This window comes from Rhinolophus ferrumequinum, chromosome 22 (assembly GCF_004115265.2).
Source record: "Rhinolophus ferrumequinum isolate MPI-CBG mRhiFer1 chromosome 22, mRhiFer1_v1.p, whole genome shotgun sequence".
Taxonomy (NCBI): domain Eukaryota; kingdom Metazoa; phylum Chordata; class Mammalia; order Chiroptera; family Rhinolophidae; genus Rhinolophus; species Rhinolophus ferrumequinum.
In genome coordinates this window covers 5,368,763-5,390,320 of record NC_046305.1, presented here as the reverse complement: position 1 = coordinate 5,390,320, position 21,558 = coordinate 5,368,763, and the positions used below count along the sequence as shown (strand labels likewise).

Genomic DNA, 21,558 nt, shown 5'->3' with positions numbered 1-21,558 from the left:
TGAGAAAGATGAGGGTGAAGGAAGAAAAGGAAAAATCCAGGTGGGAGGCCCATAGAGTGAGGAAAGGAAACGACCTTTATAGCTCATTAGGCTGAGCAGAGGGAGAACATGGTGAGAGACACCATGAGCAGCCTCATATTTCAGGGTTTTGCATAAAGTCAATCTTATTTTAACAGTCTTCCTGATACTTTTGCTGTTTTAGCCCACAAGCCTTTTTGGACAGCAAAGTCAGACGCACAGTCAGTCATCCACTGCTTCACGACAGAATACCTTCTGAGAAGTGTGTCGTTAGGTGATTTTGTCGTTGTGCAAACATCACAGAGTCACTTGCACGAGCCTACGTGGTACAGCTACTTCACACCTAGGCCAGGTAGAGCCTGCTGCTCCCGGCCTACAAGCCTGCACAGCAGGTCACTGCACAAAACAACACGAGATTAGATCCAGCACAAGAGAAAATGATGCCATCAGGAGGCCAGCAGGTTCTCAAAGACACAGGTCATGTGCAAAGACCCCCCCCACGGACTGTGATGTACCAAGATGTATAAGGCCACTACCCACGTGACGCGGCACACTGTCTTACAGTGAGTACACGCTAAAATAACGCTAAAAGCGTAGTGTAGTCAACACATACACCAGGAACATAATCGTGCATTATCAAGTATTAAGTACTGTACATAATTGGATGTGCTACCCTTTTATTTGACCGGCAGTGCAGCAGGTTTCTTTACACCAGCATCACCACAAACACGAGTGTAACGTGCGTTGCTTTACGACCTCACGCCGGCTATGACCTCACGCTCGCCGCGAACATGGCTACGCTGTCACCAGGTGATAGGAATAATTTGGCTCCATATACACTTAAGGGATCACCGGCGTCTATGTGGTCTGCACTGACCGACACACCGTCGTGTGGCACCTGACAGTCCTCCGCTGGGTGAGTAGCCCACTAGTTCTTTACCCTCCAGTGATGGGATGTGGGCAGGGTGTGTTTTGTCTTGTTTTGGTGAGAGAAAACTAGAAAAGCAGGACAGCACCATCTTGCCCTGTTCCTCTCAGCAGGGTCTTTCTGCAGCGTGTCCGGAATGTCACAGGTTGGAAATTCGGTAACTGTTTTGTGCTGTACATGTAGAACACCTCACTTGACTTCCAAGAAGCAGTTAGTCGACCAGTGTAGACAAACAACTGCTGAAGTCAGTGTTTTGAAATGCTTGAAGAGAAGGGCGAATAAAGGAGAAGCCCAAGGCCAGCGGGCCCAGTGGTTCTCAGAGACACATGTCATGCGAAAAGGCTCCCCACTGACTGTGATGTACCTCCACTTACACACAGCCCTCTTCTGAGAACCACGGGCCCAAGAGGGGTCCAGAACGGTGCACAAAGGAGGCAGCGTTCAAGGTGGACAGTAGAGGATGAATACAGGTTCCCCGGAGAGAAACAGGAAAAGCAAAGTCAGGAATGGGAAAGCGGTCCCAGGTACAGGACGCAGTGGGTAAATCCTGTGGGACTTGGAACTTCAAGGGGGAAAGAGAGATGCTAGGAAAGTAGGCTGTGGTCATGTTCTGAAGAGCCTTGGGTTGTCTGTTCTCTCTCACTCTCTCTCTGTGTGTGGTGGGGGGAGTGGTGAAAGGGGAGTGACATGTCCAGATCTATGTTTTAAAAGGGTGACCCCTGCAACAGACTAGTGAAGAGGGCACAAAACAAGGTATTGGCAGTGGGGGGGGGGTGGAAAGACCACACTGGGGAAACATTTCAGAAAAAGAATGACAGAACTGGGCATAAATTGGATGGAAAGTCTAATCAAGAGAAAAGCATCCAGAAAGACAGATGTGACCTCCAATTTCTAGCCTGAGAGGAGAATGATGCTACCAGTTCCCAGAGACCAATATCCCTGGAGGGGAACCTGGCCTGTGAGGAAAGCTAATGAGCTGGGCTCGGACATGGCTTTAACTGCCGAGGACACCCAGATGGTCAGCCAGAAGCCGTCAGATGTCTAGGTCTGGAGCCCAGGGAACAAGGGGAGTGTGCTCATGGAACCTGAGCCGCTGCAGCGGCCAAATGTTTCCACAATAAACAATATTCCGACCATCAGTAGATAATAAATATTTCTTGAATGACTAGATGAATGAATGTTTATTGAATTAACCTAAAGAAGTTACAAGGAAAAAAGTATCACGCAAGGTTGTTTTAACCTTGCACTGTGGTTTCTGATCCTTCTGTAGAGACAGTAAATGGGGGGGGGGGCACGCTTGAATTCCAATCAGGAGTGTTAGCCTGAGGATCTCACTGGACAAACCTCCTCCTTTCCAGATACCTCCTTCTTCCTCCAGGTAGAAGTCCAGCTCAAGCTGTTGATACAGTGGAATCAACAGAAGACTTCCAATCAGGTCAGAAAGGTCCTTGTTAAAGGGCTGCTTTCTCTGAAAAGCATGGGCTCCTTGGGGAGAATTTTCCCTACAGAATCAGTAATGAGGACAATCGCATGCAGAGGCCCTTGGATACAGTTATCTGTGCACATGGCCTCTCAGACTTCCTGTTCCACACAGTGCACAATAATTGCACTAATAAGGAGGAGTTTGTCTTGGGAACATCGCAGGACTTTGTAACTTCTCTTAATAGAGATAAGGTAAAGGGCATTCAGGATCATCTGGTGCTGACACATATCGGAGCAGAATTTTCTAGACTTGGAATTAGTGGGAGAAAATAGGAAGAGGGTGACAGGCACCAAAATTTCCAACAGATTTTTGTGATTGTGGTAGAATCCTCTCCCACAGCCTGTACTTGCACGGGCCCTGCGTCTTTTAAGATCTGTTGCCACAGGCACTTGGAATGCTGTGATCTGTGGGTGGTGATATCAAGAGGTTCCTGGAACCCTGAGAATTTGATGAATATCAGAGAGAGTCAAAGATGAATCCCAGGCCACAGCCTGGAGTAAGATTCGCCTGAAGCTAAATCAGTTTCATTAGCATTTCTGTAGAAAGAACATTTTCATCCAGGAGAAGGATTGCGTTTTTGCCAGAAGTTTTTGAAAATCTGAAAATTAGAGTTGTAGTGTCTCTGGTGTCCCTGGGCACAGAGGCACCAACGTGTGGTAACAAAAGTCCTGGGGTCCTTGGAGGAGTTCATCGTTACAGGAGAAGGACTTGTCACCAGGCTTCTTCTTTCACTGTGCCTGGGATAAAAATGTCTGTCATGAACCTCTGTCTTCCAGGCCTCTCCAACTGTCTATGTACTACTTTGCTTCACAGGGACCTACAAGGGCCCTGGAGAGGTGTCACAGGCGGTCCTCATGCTGGGATAGGGACGCTTCTTGCTGTGCCTTAGGCAATTCATAACCTGAATTTTGTTAGTGTCAGTCTCCCTGCGTCATTGTTGTGAGGGGCGAATGAGATACTGTTGTGAAGCCCGCAGAGTAAAAGACAAAACTGTTTTTCAATCACTGGAGAGCAGTCGGAGTCAGAAAAAAGAAACCCCCAAATTATAATAACGCTAGTAAAGTCAAGTGAGAAAGGAGAGCAGAGTCCTCTTCAGAACTACAGAGACTGAGGTTTTCAGAAATCCGAAGAGGTTACGTTACTTTACCTAACAAGTGATTTTTTCTAGTCTCCTTATTCTCAGGGAATATAAACTTCTTAAGGTTTCGGGGCACATTTCCTCTCTCCTCTCCTCCCCCCAGTTACATTTGATGAGTAAACTATCCTGGCAGGTAGAACTAATTAACATTTTAAAGTGTATTGTTATCCTTGCCTTCAGCTCTAAGAAGAGCTAAAGACTCAAGTTAGGACAGTTTCAAATCAGACCAGGGTGAGGACTGAATGTTAGAGCCCCACAACTCTAATTTACTGGTGTCAAACCCTAGGAAGAAAGCTGACAATTCAGTGTCTAAACATAGTGCTACTGAATTTTGTTTGTTGAATGAATGAGCCATCGAATGAATGGATAAGCTGATGGATGAATGATATATGAAATAAAATAGATGACTAGGTCTATTTAGGATAGTCACCTGTCTGTTTGTTATTTCCTATCCGGTTAGTGATTTGCTAGAGTGACAATTCACAATTACTGATTGTCCAAGTACCAAAATTGGTATTGTTAAAGAATTTGGAACAAATTGCAGTCATTCAGCAATTATTCATTGAGCACCAGCTTTGTTAGCATAAGCCTCAATACCAAGTGTTTAAAAATTTAAAATACAGTAAAGAAGCCATGCCTTAAAGATACGTATTGGGATAGTCGGGCACCAATTGTAACCAATCACACAGTTGGTTGCCAATTACACCGTAGAATTCTGTGTTGGTGTTTGTATCTTGTCCTTCACTAAATTACGATTAGAGGAGACACGTACAATTAGTTTTAATATGTTAAAATCCGAATTTTTTCTGGGAAGGTTGGAGTTTGGGATTTATCCAAAAGGAAAGTGATTTTCCCAGCTGAAGAGAATAGTTTGAGTAAAAACACAGACCTGGGAAATTCATAAGGCTGAAAAAGTGGTGCTTTGAACACGAGACTAAAAGGTAGAGGCAAGAAACCCGCAATTTTACTGTGATTGGAAAGTGCAATGTCCAGAACTCAGTAAGGGAGAGCGAGTCTGGACTCCGGCGGCCACGGGGACAGCGCCACACACTCATTGCAATTTATTAGCCATGAATATAAACAGAATTACGGTTTTCGAAATAAGAGGTAAATATTACATCGGTAATGACAACCGTTGTTTTCTTTCGTGTAACTGATTGGCAAAGATCAAAGGAGGAAACGAGGAAAACAGGAAACTAAGTGTGGAACGTGACAAAGGCTGGAAGACACAAACACAATTCTAGGAACAATCGCTTGGGGGCGCGGTGCGATCGCGTCCCGCCTTCCTTTATCGTGGCGGCGAGCAGACCGTTCACCGGCTCGTTGGTCTAGGGGTATGATTCTCGCTTAGGGTGCGAGAGGTCCCGGGTTCAAATCCCGGACGAGCCCACCTTTTCTTCACGCCTTGAAAATGTCGAAATGAATTCGTTTTAGGCTGGAGCAGTACGTGTAACGAACGCGTGTTGGTGCACCGCACAGAAGCGAGACTTTTGGACCTGAGAGCACACACTGGACATGACACAACCGCTACGCACGGAACGTGGCGAGTCCGCTCGCAATCGCGGCCCTTGGCAGACGCGGTGCCCACGCGGGCCGTGGCCGGCGCGGAGCGCACGTACCGGGGACGCGGAGTTCCGCTCGGAGTCGCCTGCAGGTGTGGGCGCTCGCCGTGCCCACGCGGGGCCGGTCCACGGCAGCCGGGCCCCGCTCACCCGAGCGCCGCCGCTCACGTGGGCCCCGGATTCCACGCGAGGCGTCTCTCTCCGCGCGCGCGGGTTGTAAAGGGTACAAAGCACGGTCGTGTCTTGCTTTCCGACGTCCGGCAACCACAGAGTGTACGAGTCGCTCTCCTTCGATCCCGCTTCGCAAAGTGAAGGCGACCGACAGTAGAATCCAAGGGATCGGACTCGTGGCATTGGAGACGCTCAGTGGGATGCGTGGGGGACAAAAAGGACCTCTCGTGGACGGGCGAGGAGAGGAAAAAGCCTGGGCTCGTCCGGGATTTGAACCCGGGACCTCTCGCACCCGAAGCGAGAATCATACCCCTAGACCAACGAGCCGCTCTCGGCAGCCCGGCTCCCGGCCGCGCCCTTCAGCCTCGCGCCGCGTCCCCGCTCCCGTGCCGACCCGACCCGCCGCCCTTCCTCGCTGGGGCGCCGCTCCCTTCGCGGCTCTGGCCGCGGAGCCCTGGCCGCCGAGCGGAGCGGAGCGGAGCGGAGGGGCGCTGCTCGCGGCCCCGGGCTCCGCGCCTCCGCGCGCCGCCTTCCCCGAGCCCGGGAGCGCCCGGCCTTCTCCCTGCGGCGGCTGCGCGCGGGGACCCGAGCCAGGAGGGCGCAGGCCCGGCGTCCGGGAGCCCGCCGCCAGCTGTCGCCCGTGGCGGGGAGCGGCGCCAGCCTCAGCTCGGACCCCCCTTTCTGCGCCCCGCGCGCCTCCATCCCCGCCCTGCGCCCCCCGCTCTCACCGCCCCCCGTGCGCCCCCAGGCGACCCCACTGGTGGGTGGGCTGGGAATGGGGGAGGAGGGCACCCTCCTTACCTCCACTGGGAAGGGGACATGGGGAGAAGTCTCGGAGCAGAGGGTTCGCAGCGAACTTGTCCCCAACGTTCCCTGCGGAGCGTGCCCTCTCTGGAACGCTGTGCACGCGTGGACCTCGCTGGACATTCCTAACGACCTGCCCCGGGCCACGGCTGCACCGTTTTGCAACGAGGACATCAGGCCCCGACACGTTGGGGAGCTCACTCAGGGCCACACGGCGGGAAGCGCGGCCGCCCGCCCGGGAGCCGCCGACCTCGTGGAAGGAGAGGTGAACGCGGGCAGCAGAGCGCAGAGGCGGGCGCCGTGGCGGCGGGGGACCCGCACGTCGCCGCAGGGGGCAGCCTTCGCCCGGCGCCGCCTCCCGCGTCCTGCCCGAGGTCTCCCGCGTGCGCGTTCCGGGCGGGGGTCCCCCAGCCTCGTCCGCTTTAGGCCTGCGCTCCGCCTCCTTCCCCCGCCCCTCCTTGCGGTTCGTGGGCGGGTGGCAGAGGCTCCTCGTTTGCGAAGCCCCCTTCCATCCTTGGCTCCCTTTCATTCGCGCGCAGTGGGATCCGTTGCTTGGTAGCCTGGTCAGAATGTTCTCCGAGGGTCCAGGGGGTGGTTTTGCCCTCTCACCTTTGGAGAGCTCCAGTTTGCTCCAGCTTCTCTGCCCTTCCCTCCTCCCTTCCCTCTTCCTGATGCAGGTGGACACTGGGGATCCACTCAGCGGGAGTCCCTCAGGACTACAGGTCATGGCCTTGGGGACTGTGACAGCAAACCACAAGTGTAAACACCTCAAAACAGAGCACAAGCTAGAAAACCTTTCCAGACCCCCCTCAGCTCCCCATTCTGGCCATGTAGACACCCCAGAGCGCTGCTGCTCCCCGGAGCAGGCGACAAGCCTGGGGCTGGCAGCTCTAAGCCCTCTCTTTGCCTTGGCCATGCAGAAAAATTGCATTGACACCCCTCCTTGTCTGAGACCACTTTTCTCCCTCCTCCTGAGCGAGGGATGAGAGCTGCTATTGCTTTTAACTCACTCTTCACTCACTCTTTTGTAGTCTGAGGAGTGGCTCACCAGGGCCCTCCAGAGCAGTCTGAGTTTTGCCCTCCTCTTAGAGACTGGCTTTGCTAGGGCTCACTGTCCTCCCTGCCTGAGCTGCATCCCGCTCCTGGGGGGCTCCGTTCACTCCCTCACTCACCGAGTGCCAGGTTTGGGGGGGGTCCCCCTCCCTTTGCCAGTGTCCACTTACAAGGTTTTTGTTGTTAGTTTTTTTGTTTGTTTTTGTATCCTTTGCCTTCGTTCCCAGTGTTTGTAATGATTTCATAATATTCCATCAAGACAATATAACACACCTTTCTTAATTATTCTTCAACTATGGTACATGATAAACTAGTGGTATAAATATTGTTTGATTGACCCATTTGTGTATATACTTGCCCCATGTTTTACATGATTTCCTTGGGACATACGCCCAGAGCTGGCATGGTCCAAGGGAGGATCACTCTTACTGGTCCACGCAATTCCATGCCCACGAGCTTGGTTTGGCTGCTTAGCAAGTAAGATGGAAATCGATGTGGGAGAAGAGGTTCTCAGGGAACTATGGAACCCATGGTTCAATCTTTTCATTTCATTTAAGGGATTTGGTGGCATCCAAACTATTGAGAATGGAGGTAACATCAAAAGTACTATTGAACATAATTTTGACTTGGGGTCAGATGCATGAGAGGGCGGAGATGAGATTAGAAAAAGAGTAGGGCCATTAGGAGATGATTAGAATAACTCTGGGATGATGTCAGGGATGATAAAACCATGACTGGCTTTTTAAATCACTAATGGTGAGGGATTAGTGACTATTTTATAACTCATGTTTGCTTACCACTGAATTCTGACTCAATTTAGACTAAGTGGTGCAAATGTAGCTCTGACATGGAATGGTCAGTCCTTGGAAGTGAGAACACAATTTCATCGGTGGGTCGGCCATTCAAAGGGACAGTCCTGCTAACTTGGCGGGCAGGCCTGGCCTCGGGACAGTGCTGGCCTTTTCTGCTGCCCGTGGAGTAAGGTGCTGACTGACTCCCAGGCCAATGCAGTTGTCAGGGCTGGTAGATGTGCTTTGCCTACTGCAAGCCGTGTCCTGATCCAAACAGAACTTGGCTCTGGTTGAAAATGTGTGTCTTTTTCCAGACTCCAGTCCAATGTCCTATGATAGCTTCAGCTGCTTTTTACTAAAAGCATTTCTATGTGGTTCCCCTCAATGATCCTTTTTCTGAGGTTTATCACATGCCTCCCTCTGAATTTTGCAATCCATAAATCATCAGGAATGACTTTTTGGAGTTGCCCCAGCCCTTCATTTTCCATTCCAAAGTTTTTCACTCGTTTTAAGTTTTGAGAGTGCATGAGGTCCTAAAGGCGATAGGAATCTAAGGTTTACATGGTGAAAAGAACAGCTTCCCACTAGAACACTCCATCCGCGCGGGGATCTGATTGCCTCTGTTTTATACAGATTTGCTCTGAATGTTACAGGGTGAATAGAAGAGGACTAATTGTATCGTTTTCATGATACAATCATGATTGTTTATAAAGACATGCTCATGATAGTATGTAACAAAAAAGAAAGATACACAGTTACATAGAGTAAGATTCCAATTTTGTAACAACTAAGAATTCTAGCAACTAAGCTTTCTAGCAAAACAAAACATAGATACATGCATTAAAACACTAGAGGAAAAAAAATCCATTAAGTATTAACACTAGTTATCTCTGCGTAGTGGACTTACAGATATTTTTTGATTTACTTAAAATATTTTCTTTTCCTCCATACATTTCTAAAGATATTGCTTTTATATTGAGAAAAATAAAGATAATTTACCTTTTAAGTAATTACTTTTTATTTATTTATGGTAAAATTATAATTGACATACATTATATTAGTTTCAGGTGTGTACCATAGTGATTAGATGTTTATATACCTTATGAAGTGACCATCCTGATAAATCTGGTATCCATCTGGCACCAAACATTTTTAAATCACAAAGAAAACAGGGTTCTTAAAACTATGCATTTCTTTGTGCTTAGTATAGTGAACAGCGACACAGAATTAGAGGTAATGCCCAGCAGCCCTTTTGTGTGTTCCCATCCCCACTGTTTCCAGAGGAAGATAGTAAGACTCTAACTGTCACTCCTGAGGGGCCAGGTGCAGCGATGAATGCTGGGGCAACAGCTGGCCCCCTCCAGCACCCATGGTTCCTTCGCTGGCGCCACAGGACGTCGGAGGTCCTTTGATTTTCTTGAAGAGGAATGAGTATCTGCGTCTTGGAAATACCCATGCTTTGAGTACCAACCATACAATCATTCTGGAATCTTGTCTCTGAATGCTGGTTCAACGTGCAGTTCAGTCCACTCATTCTTTAAAACAGAAGTGGTTGATAAGTCTGATAACTGACATTACAGGTTTGTCAAAGTTCCAGAAATTTTCTCAAAGTTTTATGTAAAACAACACCACAAAGGGCCAGAGTCGCTATTCACAAGTCCCCAGGGGAAATCCTAGCCATCGGACCTGTCCTTTCCCCCACAGCCTCTCCCTGGCTGTGCCAGGACCTGGGTGGTGCAGCTCCCGTGGAGAAACCCACAGCTGCCAGGGCTCAGAGGAGAAGGAAGTCTCTCTGCTCCTGTCTGTGAGGCGGGTGGTTTTACACTGTGGCTCCCTTTTCATTGTGAGGCATATAACATATTTATCATCTCCTCGAACTCTGAAGAGTCTCAAAGAACCACAGTTTCCTGCCCCATTTGACCACAGCGGGGCCTCTCTGGCATTCCCAGAGCTCTCCTGGGAGCTGAGGGCAGACCTGGAATGCCGGTCTTCTCAGCATGCACAGCCGCCCTGGTCAGGACACCAGCAGGCAGGGTAGCAGCCCTGGCGAACCCCACACAGACTAGGGAGTCAGGAAGGTGTGTCTCCTGCCCCTAGACTTTGGTGCACGTGGATCGTCTTTTCCAACCCCCTCGGGAAAGGTTTTCAAAAACCCACTCAACTTAAGGCACGATGAAAAGGAGGCTTCAACATGACCTCTCAGGATGTACACATTGGCTGGGAAGGAAGACTGCACATTCTGACATCTGGTACCAGATGAGGGAGGTGGTGGGCAGCGATGAATGTTGGACGTCATCCTATTGCAGCTCCGAAATCACTTCAGTTATGCCTCACTTCACAAATATGTATTGAGCCGTTACAATGTGTGAGGCACTGTGCAGAGTGAACAAACAGATGCTGGCTGGGAGCTCAGGACACAGCAAAACCTTATTACACAAAATAATGAGACTGACGTTCTTCGGGGGCTTCTGTTCGAGCAGCACTCGAGTTTTGCTCAGTGCTCTTGACATCGTAAGTCACCTGGTCGGTCGCGTGTGACCTAGAGACATTCTGTTCCTCTTTTTACCTGCTCCACAGAGCACACAGTTGATTAGAACTAATTAGAGTCCAACAAAATTTAATGTTTTAGCCAACAATGGTGTAGTAGTTTGGTGTTTCAGGTATTGCCTTGTTGGAGAATATTTTTTTTTTTTTTGCCTACCCAGCACCATTTCTTTTGGTAATGGACCCCCCCCCCCCGATTTCACCCTGAGTCACCCCTGTTGCTCCCTCCCATTGACAATCCTTGAAGAGTAAATAGGATTGAGTCACCTAGCCCCTAATGCCAGGACAGGGCAGGTGACATCAGCCTGGCCAGTCTGATCTCTGCATCTCCGTGGTCTTAGTGATTGGTTCAGGTATGGACATATACATGTATGATCCATGGGGGCCCTATAGAAAAGCTCTGCAGGATCCCCTGCCCCCACAATTATTGGGAAAGAATAAACTCTGTCCATTGGGTCTGTAGGCTGGGAAGAACCTGCTTGGCCAACACAGAGACTGATAACCAAGAGATTTTGTTACTGGACAAAAGGGGTTCGTTTGCCTGCGCGCATCAAAGCCAATGGAGACCCAAACAGGAGTTTGCAGCAAAGAAGGAAATGGCACCAAGCCCGGAGACACAGGTGCGCTAGCGCTCAAAGACCTGGCTCCCTGATGGCATGTGGGTTACAGATTCTACTATGGGGCAAAAATCACAAGATGCCGTGGGTCAGGGGGTTAGGGGTTCAGGGTTATGCTGGGAGCCAGTTGGTAGGAGGTGAGATAAGGGTAATGCATCATTTCTTTAGATCTTGAGGACAGTTCTGAGGTCTTTTCTGGCATTCCTCTAATCTCCTAGGAAAGTAGCCAGGGGGCCATTCCATCTTAGGGCTCAGGAGCTGAAACATAACTTAGATCAAGATGTTATCTTTAGCTGGCCAGAGGTCTCACCATGTGACCACCAGTCAGGTCTGTCCCGCCTCAGGGGTTGCTGATTATCTGGGGGAGAGGTGAGGTCTCTGAGGGGTACAGGGTATGATTTCTAGAGCTAGGATTTAAAACTAAATTTAATCAAAGTCATAAGGACCCTCAGTTTTAATTTCTGACATTGCTTGACTATTGTATTAGGTCTGTCCATGGATTTTTAATTTATATTATTCAGTATATAGGCAAAGAGAGAAAGAGATATTCATAGATAGATACCTACACTCATAGTTCTGTTTCCATCAGCCAGTTTGAATTGGATCCCTTTCATTAGCTGCTGAAGGTCCTCATCCATTCACCTGTATTACACTTTTACACTCCCAAGAATCAAAAGATTAATGAGTTGGCTGCCTTTCCACTCATTTACTCCCTTACTTGCCATGTATTTATTGAGTGTCTAGTTAACCGGTCACCAGCCAAAACCAGTCTGGCAAACTGGGCTATTTTCAGGTGACCTCAGTGAGGAGAGTGGGGTCCTGAGGCCACTGGGCCCCTGGCGGTCACCTGCTTACCTGGTCCCATGTGCGACTGAAACAGCATCAGAAACCCCTGTTACTTAGTGGCACATCCCTTCAAAGCATCCAGGTTTTTTCTTACTCCCACTCTGCAGAAAGGAAGAACGCTGTTTAAACTTCAAGCTAGTCTATAAAGGCAGTGGGAGAATGGTTCTGACTCTTCTCTTTACCTTGGAGCTGTGAAGAACCAGTGTTTCCTTTCAAGCCTGTGAAGGCAGCCTGAATGAAAGTCTTCCTGGCCCGGTAATGACTTTGTGCCACCTAAGGCACAAGAGGATTTCTTTAATCCTCAGTTTGGAGGTTCCGGTATCAACGAAGCAAGGAGAGTATAAGCATATAAGCAGCCAGGCTGTAGTGGGGTCCTGTGAGTTCCCTACCAAAGCCCCCATCACTGTAACAACCCTGGGAGTGGGGGGCGGGGTCTCTGGTTGTTTTGTGTTTTTGTTTTTTGGGTTTTTTTTGCGTTTTTTTGCAAGACAGATCAAATACTGTGACTACTAGGGAACTGGGGAGACAGAAAGGTATTTTGACACCATCACGCACGCTCCTTCAGCATCGCATCTTGTCATTTTTTTATTGCTTCTTTCTCCTCTGCTACGATAAGGTACAGACCAGAAGAACAATAGTTTTATTTTCACATTTACACCCCATGCTTCCTGTTCCATTCCTTTGTCACGTAAGGGAGAGTGGCAGATTCCCTCTTCATCACACACACTTACAATCATGCACGCTTTCCCCAAACTCTTGCCCAGCTATGTGTGTGAGTGTACAAACAACCCAAAGACATATATAAATAAAACCGTGTATTGTTTAGGGGGCATACGTCCCTGTCAATAGCTGGATAGATAGACAGACAGATATTATAGAGACCTCAAAATAACTGACACATACGTCTCCCAAACTCGGCTAAAATACAAAGCTTATTATAGTATCAGTCTTCACAAGGCTACAAGTTTTAGAAGATACATTACATTTAAAGAGGTTTGAAAAAATATATATCCAAAATCTTAACACTATCCTGTTCCTGGAGTTGGGAAAACTAAATGGGAGGAAGAAATTGAGGTACTGTGGTTGGTAGTCACGTAGCCAAAACCTGCCTCTGGGGAAGCAACCGTGAGTCATACTTTCCCACCAATAAGAAACAAGAACTGCAAAAAAGATATAATCAGATCTCAGGGAAGGTCCTCAAAATCATGCCGGGTCACCTGCAGCTAGAATAGTTGTCCTGGGAGTGTCCTGCCCTCATTACCATACTGAACACACCCACCAGCCCCTGACAGATCCAGAGGGGCCCATAGAAGACCCTACAGAGGGTGGCCACCTAATTCTGGGAGCTCCCCACCCCATTCCAGCAAAAGTAACTGGGCCCCTAAGCTGAGGGCCCATAAATACACTCTCCCCACAGACCCGGGGAGCCACCCCTGTGGTCTTTCGGAGCAGCGTGTTCCCTTGGTGCATGAAGCTTACGCTTTCATAAACCTTTCTCTCTGCAAACAGTTTCACCCACCCTCTTGGTGTCTATCCTGAAAGGTCCACGGACCCCTGCGCCGGCAGCAGTGCTGAGATAAGGCTTTGAGCCGGGGAGACGATTTTCTGTAGTCAGCAGAGTGTGGTCCAACAGACCTCTAGAAAAACAGCTGCTGCAGCTGCCAAATCAGCCCGTTGAGATGCTGAAATGCTCAACTGCACCTAAGGACCGACCCTAAAGATTAAACATTCATTTGGACTGACGTCTTCCAGCAGAAGCGTGTGAATTGGGGAGAGGCTGTGAGTCATAGAATGGGGAGTCAGGGTCCCATCCCTGCAAATCGCCTGCATCCTTCAAACCGAACATTAAAGCCAGAGCTCCTGGGACCCAAAACCCCCACGCCCTCCTCCTGCGTGGGGAAGGAGAGCCTGGGCTTCCATTCCAGCACAGCTTCCCGGCCAAGCGAGGAAGCATGTTTTTATTCTGTAGTTTGCACACCACCGTCCTCAGAGCACCTCCCAGGAAATTTCTAATCCGTGCTCCAGGCTCACCTTCTGGAGGTGCAGACTTCATCCTCCCAGGATGAGGAAATGCAGGCAGGGCTGAGCCTGAAAACCTCCTGACACTCTGCCTGTCCAGTGGAGCCCTCCTCCATTCCACCCACCACACAGAACGGGGTGAGCTGAACCCCTCACTCCCTGGTGTGTCATCAACTAGGAAACTGGGATGGGCAAAGCTCCTGCTGCCGCTGGGACACTCTTGCTATAGGTTGTCTCGGCCTTGATACAATGTAAGATCTTTTTGTAACTTACAGGATTCCTGTTTTCAGCAGTACTATTTTCTTTTGTTTCTTGCCACCCGAAATTAGTTTTTACTTACATGAGAGAATGGTAAACACTTTAGACCAGTCAAAAGGCTATCACTTTACACAAACAAAATCTGATCCGCTAAATCAGAGTCCAGTTCTGAGGTCAGCTGCAGGGATCGGTGTGTGTGGAGAGTGGCTGGACCCCAGTATCCGTAGGGAGTTGTCACCACAGTAAATTGTTTTAAATAAGTTTTTTTGTGTTTTTTTTTAACCAAGTCCATCAAGCGACACAAACTCAAGCTGATAAAGGTCTGTGCCCTCAGATCCAGCCTCCGTCTGGGACGGGGTAGAGGCCAGCAAAAAAGCACCTTGTATCTTCAGGCTGGCCGCAGCCTCCCGCACTGTCTGCTTCTGCAGTGGCTTCATTTGCTGCTACTATGGTGGCTGCTACTTCCAAAGAGTCGTCTCCAGCAGCTTTGTCATAAAGCCCAATGAGCTGTCTTCACATTTTAGTGTCCTCGACAGAGGTGTCACCCTGTCAACAGAGGAGGAAAGAATGACTTGGAGCGAGTGGGGAAATCCTGACAGTGTCCAGGGGCTGAGGGTAGGAGCGCAGACGAGCGAGACGGCATTTCCAGGAAGACGGATTGGGTCCAACGTACAGAGTGGGTCTGGGGACCAGGAATTCCGTTAGGAGTGAGTTGTGATTGTAGAGAGAAGGAAGGAAGGGTAAGGGAGTGGGGTGGTAGTGGAGATAGAGACAGAGAAAGCGAAATGCCCTAACTGGGAGACTTAATAAGACCTGCAGACCGATTAGGCACGGGGACGGAGGTGGCAGAGGACGAAGAAGAGGCAGTACTTCCTGAGCGGAAGTGGGTGAAGAGTTTGGGCTTTCAGCTGACGGTAAGTGGAGAAACAGCGAGTAGGATGAGTGTGGGTTTGGAAGTGCTGCGTGTGAGGGGCTGGAAGGCTTCCGTGCGCGGAGTGTGTGGTGTGGAGGGGACCACGGGTGCTGAGTCATCAGGCGTGGACGGAAGGTGAACGCGAGGGCCCGGTCCAGCGGTGTCCACCAAACGTGCCGGCGGAAGCCCGGCCGTGGGAGCCAGGGCAGACGTGTCCTCACTTCAGGGGGCAGAGAGCGAGCGAAGGGCCAGGCGCCAGACAGGACGGGGTGAGGGGGCTCCAGGGGTCGGCTGCAGCGTCAATTGCCCCGCGGAGGTGACAGGACAAGAAGTGAGACGTGGCCAGTTTTTGGTGGCTGGGAGGGCGTTTGTGAGCTTCAAAATCATTGATAAGAATGAGGTCACCAGGGGAAAGAAAGGAGAGGGGCACAGAGAGGATGGGGGTGTGTGTGGGAGGGGGACAGAGGGAGTTTTCTTTAGGGTTAGACACCCAGCGTGTGTGGGGGCAGAAAGCGGAGAGCAAGTGGGGAACTGGAAATACAGAGCAACCGGCTGGGGCCTTGTTAGTCTCACCCGTCACTTAAAACACACGCTCACACTCCACAAACACGTGCTGTGCAAATGTCCAGGAAACGGCAGTGGGGGGAAGCTAAGAGCACAGCACGGGGGCCTCTCCTTGGACTCGCAGGAAGAGGAGACATTTTGGGAGGATGAGGAAGGTGGTGGGTCTTCCTTTTAGCCGGAGGGGGGCACTGACCTGGCTGGTCACAGAGGGAGCCAGGGCCCCAGGGAAGGGCAGTGCACAGGCTAAGGGCGGGGTTGAGCTGGGAACAAACAGGAGTGTGGCCCCAAGACAGGTGACAAGGCACAAGAGCCAAGGAGTCTTGGGAATCTGCATAGCTAACGGGGAACGGGGGAGAAAGAAGAGAGCAAAGCAACCACATAGGGGAGGCTCAAGAGGAGGTGACATCTCCTCAGGGAGCGAGAGAGGAATTTCAGGTCTGGTGTCGAGAAATCAAGGAGAATGGCAGAACCAGGCAGTGAGGCAGTCGGTTTGGGAGGCATCACACGTCTGATGCCTTTGGTCTATTTGTGAAACCTTCCCTCCTTCCTCTTGAGGAACGAAGCCCCTGTCACCCCCCGTTTCGGGTGGCAACGCCCCTCCTGGGTTAAATAAGATGTGCGGATGTGCAGAGGCGCTTTGTGAGGCACTTTATCGTGGTGAGAACTGGCGTCCCTCATGCCACCATCGAGGACTGTGGCCTTGGACAACTCCTGTCTCTCTGGGAACCTCAGTTTCTTCTTCTCCAAAACCAGGGGCTAAGAGCACCAGGGCTTTGTGAGTCCGCGGTGAGTAAGGGGAGAGAAAAGCACCAAGAGGCGGTGAGTGCAGCTGCGCTTTGGCCACCACAGCACGGGAGCTGGAAGGGTTCTGAGGGTGGCTACTGCCACCAGAGGTTAGGGGACCAGCCTGGGACAGGCTCCCCCTCAGAGCTCCCAGAGGCCACCACCTCTGCCAACACCTGGATTTTGGAGTGGTGGCCTCGAGAACTGTGAGAACATCCATTTCTGTTGTTTGCAGCCACCAAGTTTGTGTTACTGTGTTACGGCAGCCGCAGGAAACTAACACAGGAGGTGAGTAATTTTAGCACCGAGTAGATAATCTCCACACACACACACACACACATACACACACACAAACACACACACACACACCCCTCTGGATGCTGTACAGAGACTGAACTATAGAGACAGGAAAAGTGGAAGCAGGAAGCCAGAGAAGACGCTAATGTAGTAGGAAGTTGGTGGTGGCTTGAACGAACGAATGAATGAATGAATGAATGAATGAATGAATGAATGAACGAATGAGAAAGAAAGAAAGGAAGGAAGAACTAAGAGGGGCGAGGAAAGCACTGGGGCACTTGTAAGTCTCAGTAGGGCTGGCTCTGCTCCTGCAACAGGCCGGTGAGTTCAAGGAGGGCTTCTTGGGAGTGGTGGGGAGGAGAGAGCTGCTGGGGCCAGGAAGAGTGGGCCCAGACCGGCGGCAGGGACTGCGTTATCCTGTCCTGTGTGCACTGGGTGCCCCCACCTGTGAGCCAGTGCAGGTGACAAAGCCTCCTTGGAAGGGCCAGCTCAAATGCCACCTTTGTCCTGCCTCCTCTCCACTCTCCTCACACAGCTGGTCCCTCCCCTGCCCACTGCCCTGTCTCGTCTTCTTTAATGCACCCTGAGGAGCTGCTGGTCTCACGGCTGGACTGTGCGTTTTCCTCTCTGAACGCCCACAGCAGGACCCCGCCTCCCCAGCCCTTCGGTCGATGTGCGTGGACCTTGGTCACTGAGCTGTGCCCAGTCTGGCTCATTCCGTCCACACCCAGATGTGCACCGAGCTCCAAGTCAGTGAGAAACCCGAGAGAGCCTGAGACACGTGTCCCCGGCTTGTCCTTTTGTCCCTCACCATCAGCGACAGCCTGTCTCAACCCCATGCCTTTGTTACGGCACACTGAGCTGATCCGTAATGGGACTGTAGGGAACAGAGCATGTGACACCAGCCCTCCCCGGTTGAACACGTACGGCCGCCTACCTCTGTCTCGGGGACCTCACTGCTGGTCTCCGCCTGGGCCTGGCCGGTCCTGGGGTTGCAGCCGGGCTCCAGAATGGGCACCTCGTCTTGCTTTTCCTTGCCTTGCCCCTCCTTGGGGGTGAGGCCAGCCTCCGCTCCCCCCGGGGGGATCTGGGGGGTCTCCTGCTCCCCAGCCCCCTCCTCCTGCAGTGGCTTCTTGTCTTGGCTCTTTTGTCCGGGTTCCTCCTCTCCAGGCCCTGTCGTCTCCATCTCCGCCTTCCCCTGTGTGGGCTCTTCCGTCTGCTCTCCGGCTGTGCTTGCCTCCATGGGGCTCCCACACCCACTCTTGGCCTCTGCACTGGAGGCCGAGGCCGGTTCCAGGGCCTTCTCTTGGGCCTCCTGTGCAGGCTTGTCAGGCTGCGGGTCCTCCTCTGCGGCCTGGCCCTTCTGCTCCTGCTTCTCTGTCCTGCTGGTCGTCCTTCTCAGAGGGGGCTTCTCGTGGGACCCCGGGGTGCTCCCTTCCCTCCCCACCGCCCCCTCGCTGGCTGGAGGGGAGCCTGGGGCCTTGCTCTGGGAAGGGAAGACCTCGTCCCCGTTTTCTTCCTGGGCTCCATTCTCCTGGGACGACTCTGGGGCCCTGAAGTCTCCCAGCTCCCCACAATCCGACTGAGACCTTCGGAATCGCCGGGAAGGAGGGCGCCTTTTGATGGAGCCTCTCGTCCGCACCTGGAAGAGGAATGAAGGAACGTTACCCCAAACCTGTAAAAAAGGCTGCAAGGAACGCTGCGGGTTCCTTTCAAAGCCAGCCCGAAGCGCTGCTCCACAGGCCCAGCCAAGGATCATTCTGGAGAACGGATGGACGTGGATGGCCACTGATTCCTGCTGAGAGCCCCACGGGGCTGAGAGATGACAGGGTGGGGAGCCTGCAGACTTCTGTCGCAGGACCCGCACATGCTTTCCATCCAGGAAGAAAGGCAGCCTCTGGCTTGGCTGCCCTGTCAACGTTCATCAGTTTGGTGTCTGATTTAGCAACTTTATGCTAACATTTGCTTTTTAAATTGTCTGTAAATAACCAGTTCTTCCTTTCAATGTTCTTTGAATGAGCTTTACCATCTGACAGGTTTCCTGATACACGGACACGTTGAATAAAATCTATTTTGTACAAGAGTCATGTTTGAACATTTTGAAAATTAGACTCTGACAGAGGTGAACCCAGCAGAGAAGAGGGAGGGTTAGGGGCCTGCTGGTGGCCCAGCCCTGGCAGCTGGACACGGGGGACCAGCTTCCTCCCTTCGCCCGGCTCGTCCCTTGCTGTCCCCACACAGCTGACCGATACTGGACATCTGAGCAGCCAGTTTCCTTTGCTTTGCGGGAGTCAGGCCCACTGTCCTTAGCAGCCGTGTCTTAGGAGCGCCTAGCAGAGCTGCCTGGAGATCACTTCCTCCCAGGGACGTGTGAGTCTGACAGTCGGGGCTCACCTCGGCCCACCCAAGTCCATCAGAAGTTCAGTGGAAATGTTGCTCTCAGATGCCCTCGTTTACTCAAGGGATATGCCCTGTAAACATCTGTGTCAACTGAATCTCATTTCTGTAACTTTGATTTCCCCACTGACTTACATCTCGGCCATCCTCTTCCCACGTCAGAGGTTTCTGGGAGGAATCCTTGGCTGAGGAGCCTTCCCGGGCCCTTTCCTGAGACCACGGCGAGGCCAGCCCTGCAGGACCAGAGCTCACCGCGGCTGCTCCCCGGCTGCCCTCAGAATACCAAGGCCGCTGTATGGCCAGGTGGCAGTGCCTCCCTCCCTGTCCCTACGCCCCATGACACCCTGGGAGAGACAAGGCTCTGCCCTGGGCTCCCCTCTGTCCGTCACTCTGGCCTGCAGGCTCTCCCCTCGGTCCCCGGCCAGCAAGCTCCTGCCATCCCTCACCTCCTCACCCGTTTGCTTCCTTGGGCCCCACCTGTCTCGACACACTTGCCCGTTCTTTCCCAGATGGACTTTCTGTTAGAGCCCAGTCTCTCCATCTGTAACTCCAAAGTCACATCCCTTGGCCATTCCCGGGCATCAGACCCCCTCAACCTGGGCCCCTGCCTGGCTCTGTCCCAGATTTGTGGGTCACCTGCTTGCACTGTATTGGGCCGTATCTCCGAGTCTTATCACCTCCTAGCTGGGACTGGTGAAAGAAGGCACACACTCAGTATGGGGGCAGCTTCTACAGAAGCCAGTCCTGCCACACATCTTGCTGCAAACGGAACAGTCTGGATGTTCTTTAACTAGGGCAAGAATTCTTACTGCGGGGAGAATGCTCTGAGCCCACACTGGGACAGGTAGGGTCAGTCACCTTGGGCCAGAACAGCGTGTTTTGGAGCCCTCGCGACCCTGCCCACCCTTCGGTGTGAGTCACCGACCAGGCCTTAAGCTTTGGTTTTCAGCGTTTGACATAACTCTGTGCAGCCGGGACCAGCCCTGAGTTCCTGCCCTTTTCTCCACCAAGGACAGAACATGCCATCCCCAAGCCTGGCTTTCCGGTGACAGTGACAGGGAGGGAGAGGGCTGATCTTAGCTCTGGAATCACTTGCAAAGAAGAGGAGACATTTCCCTTCTGTTAATAACCAGCTCTGACTACAGCTTAAATGTGTCCTCCTCACTCCAGGATAACAACAGGGCAGAGATGGTTCAGGATGGCCCGGGGCCCAGCTTTCCACAGACACACCCCCAGGCTTGGGACCCTGACGTCACCTTGTTGTAACAGGGCAGATGGCTGCCTTCCGGAGGCTGGTCGAAGCTGACGGGCACCGCTTCTGCCTCGCTGGCCCGAGACCGCACGCCAGGGCTGCTGGGAGTGGAAGGTGGGCTGTGAAATGGTGACAGCACGGCTTTGAGCCCAGGACTCTTGGGGGAGGCTCCAGGCAGCAGGGCCGCTGGATCGAAGACCAAGTTGGCCTGTGGAGAAAAGACGAGACGGTTCAGAGCGGAGTGGGACACGGTGAGCATTTCTGCTTTGGCTTGTTGGTTACCTGGCCTCGGAACTGGTTGAGACCAGGGAACACGAGGCTGTTCATGTTGCTTCTTAACCGATTATCCCTTGTCACATCGTGTCCTGTCCTGGAAGCCCCGCCGACTCGATCCGTCTCCTGCTACCTGGCTCTCTACAGGCGGCAATGCCCAAAGTACTGATTCGGATCCAACAAAAAAGCCGGAACAGCCCCAGCGTGTAGACAAAGAGGCCAGAGTCGGGACTGCAACCCGCAGGCTCCAGGATCTCACAGGAAGGCTGCGCCTTTATCATCTTTCTCGTCAGCGTCACAGTAGGGACCGTTTCTGGATGCTTACTATTTGCCGGCACACGTCGTTTTTCCCTCTGTAAGGACCCTACCTGTTTCGTTTTGTTCTCGTTGCACAAATTAGGAAAGTGGCTGAGGAACCGGCCCTGGGACTCGAGCCAGGTCTGTTGGTGCCTCGGGAGCCGGCCAGAGGGGTGGACATAGCAGACTGCTGAGCCTTTGGGGGGAAGGCAGCAAACAAGTGCCAGTGTGACCCTCCTGCTTGGGGCATCACAGTGCAGCGGAAAGCAGATTAAAATGAACCCTGAGGGCAAGCACACGGGAAGGTTGCCCCAAAGTAACGGAGACTGAGCTGGATGGGGGAGGCCTGGGGGTGTCCCAGATCCACCCTGGAGAAGGTGGTGATGCAGGAGAGCACCTGTGGAGGGAGGTAGTGAGGGCCCCCAGCCCCGTTAGCGCCATCTAATAGCTGGGACCTTCAGTCATAGGCTTTCTGGGTGTCAGATCCTGTCTTGGGCCAAACTACTTAGCCTGAGCTGCCCAGTCCCTTAGGACCTGTCCCCTGCACTCT

At 51.9% G+C, this 21,558-nt stretch overlaps 1 protein-coding gene, 1 long non-coding RNA gene and 2 other non-coding genes across 9 annotated transcripts in view; 2 read left to right on the top strand and 2 right to left on the bottom strand.

The window, feature by feature from the left end:
* The first annotated feature begins 4,884 nt into the window (after positions 1-4,884).
* TRNAP-AGG (transfer RNA proline (anticodon AGG)) lies at positions 4,885-4,956 on the top strand. Its single transcript has one exon. It is a non-coding gene; the product is annotated as a tRNA-Pro (tRNA).
* Positions 4,957-5,555: 599 nt separating this feature from the next.
* TRNAP-CGG (transfer RNA proline (anticodon CGG)) lies at positions 5,556-5,627 on the bottom strand. The gene has a single exon. It is a non-coding gene; the product is annotated as a tRNA-Pro (tRNA).
* A 619-nt stretch (positions 5,628-6,246) lies between these two features.
* Positions 6,247-7,494, top strand: LOC117015368 (uncharacterized). The gene is made up of 2 exons (XR_004421701.1): positions 6,247-6,369; positions 6,782-7,494. It is a non-coding gene; the product is annotated as an uncharacterized LOC117015368 (long non-coding RNA).
* A 5,021-nt stretch (positions 7,495-12,515) lies between these two features.
* RCSD1 (RCSD domain containing 1) overlaps positions 12,516-21,558 on the bottom strand; it is a 49,340-nt gene continuing 40,297 nt past the window's right edge. For all 6 annotated transcript variants that reach the window (XM_033092765.1, XM_033092764.1, XM_033092767.1 and 3 more), the window contains 3 exons: positions 20,443-20,646; positions 17,727-18,431; positions 12,516-14,778 (listed from right to left, as the gene is read on the bottom strand). In XM_033092765.1, coding sequence (XP_032948656.1) covers positions 14,746-14,778; positions 17,727-18,431; positions 20,443-20,646 — 942 coding nt within the window. In that variant the 3' untranslated portion in view covers positions 12,516-14,745. The remainder of the gene's footprint in view (positions 14,779-17,726; positions 18,432-20,442; positions 20,647-21,558) is intronic.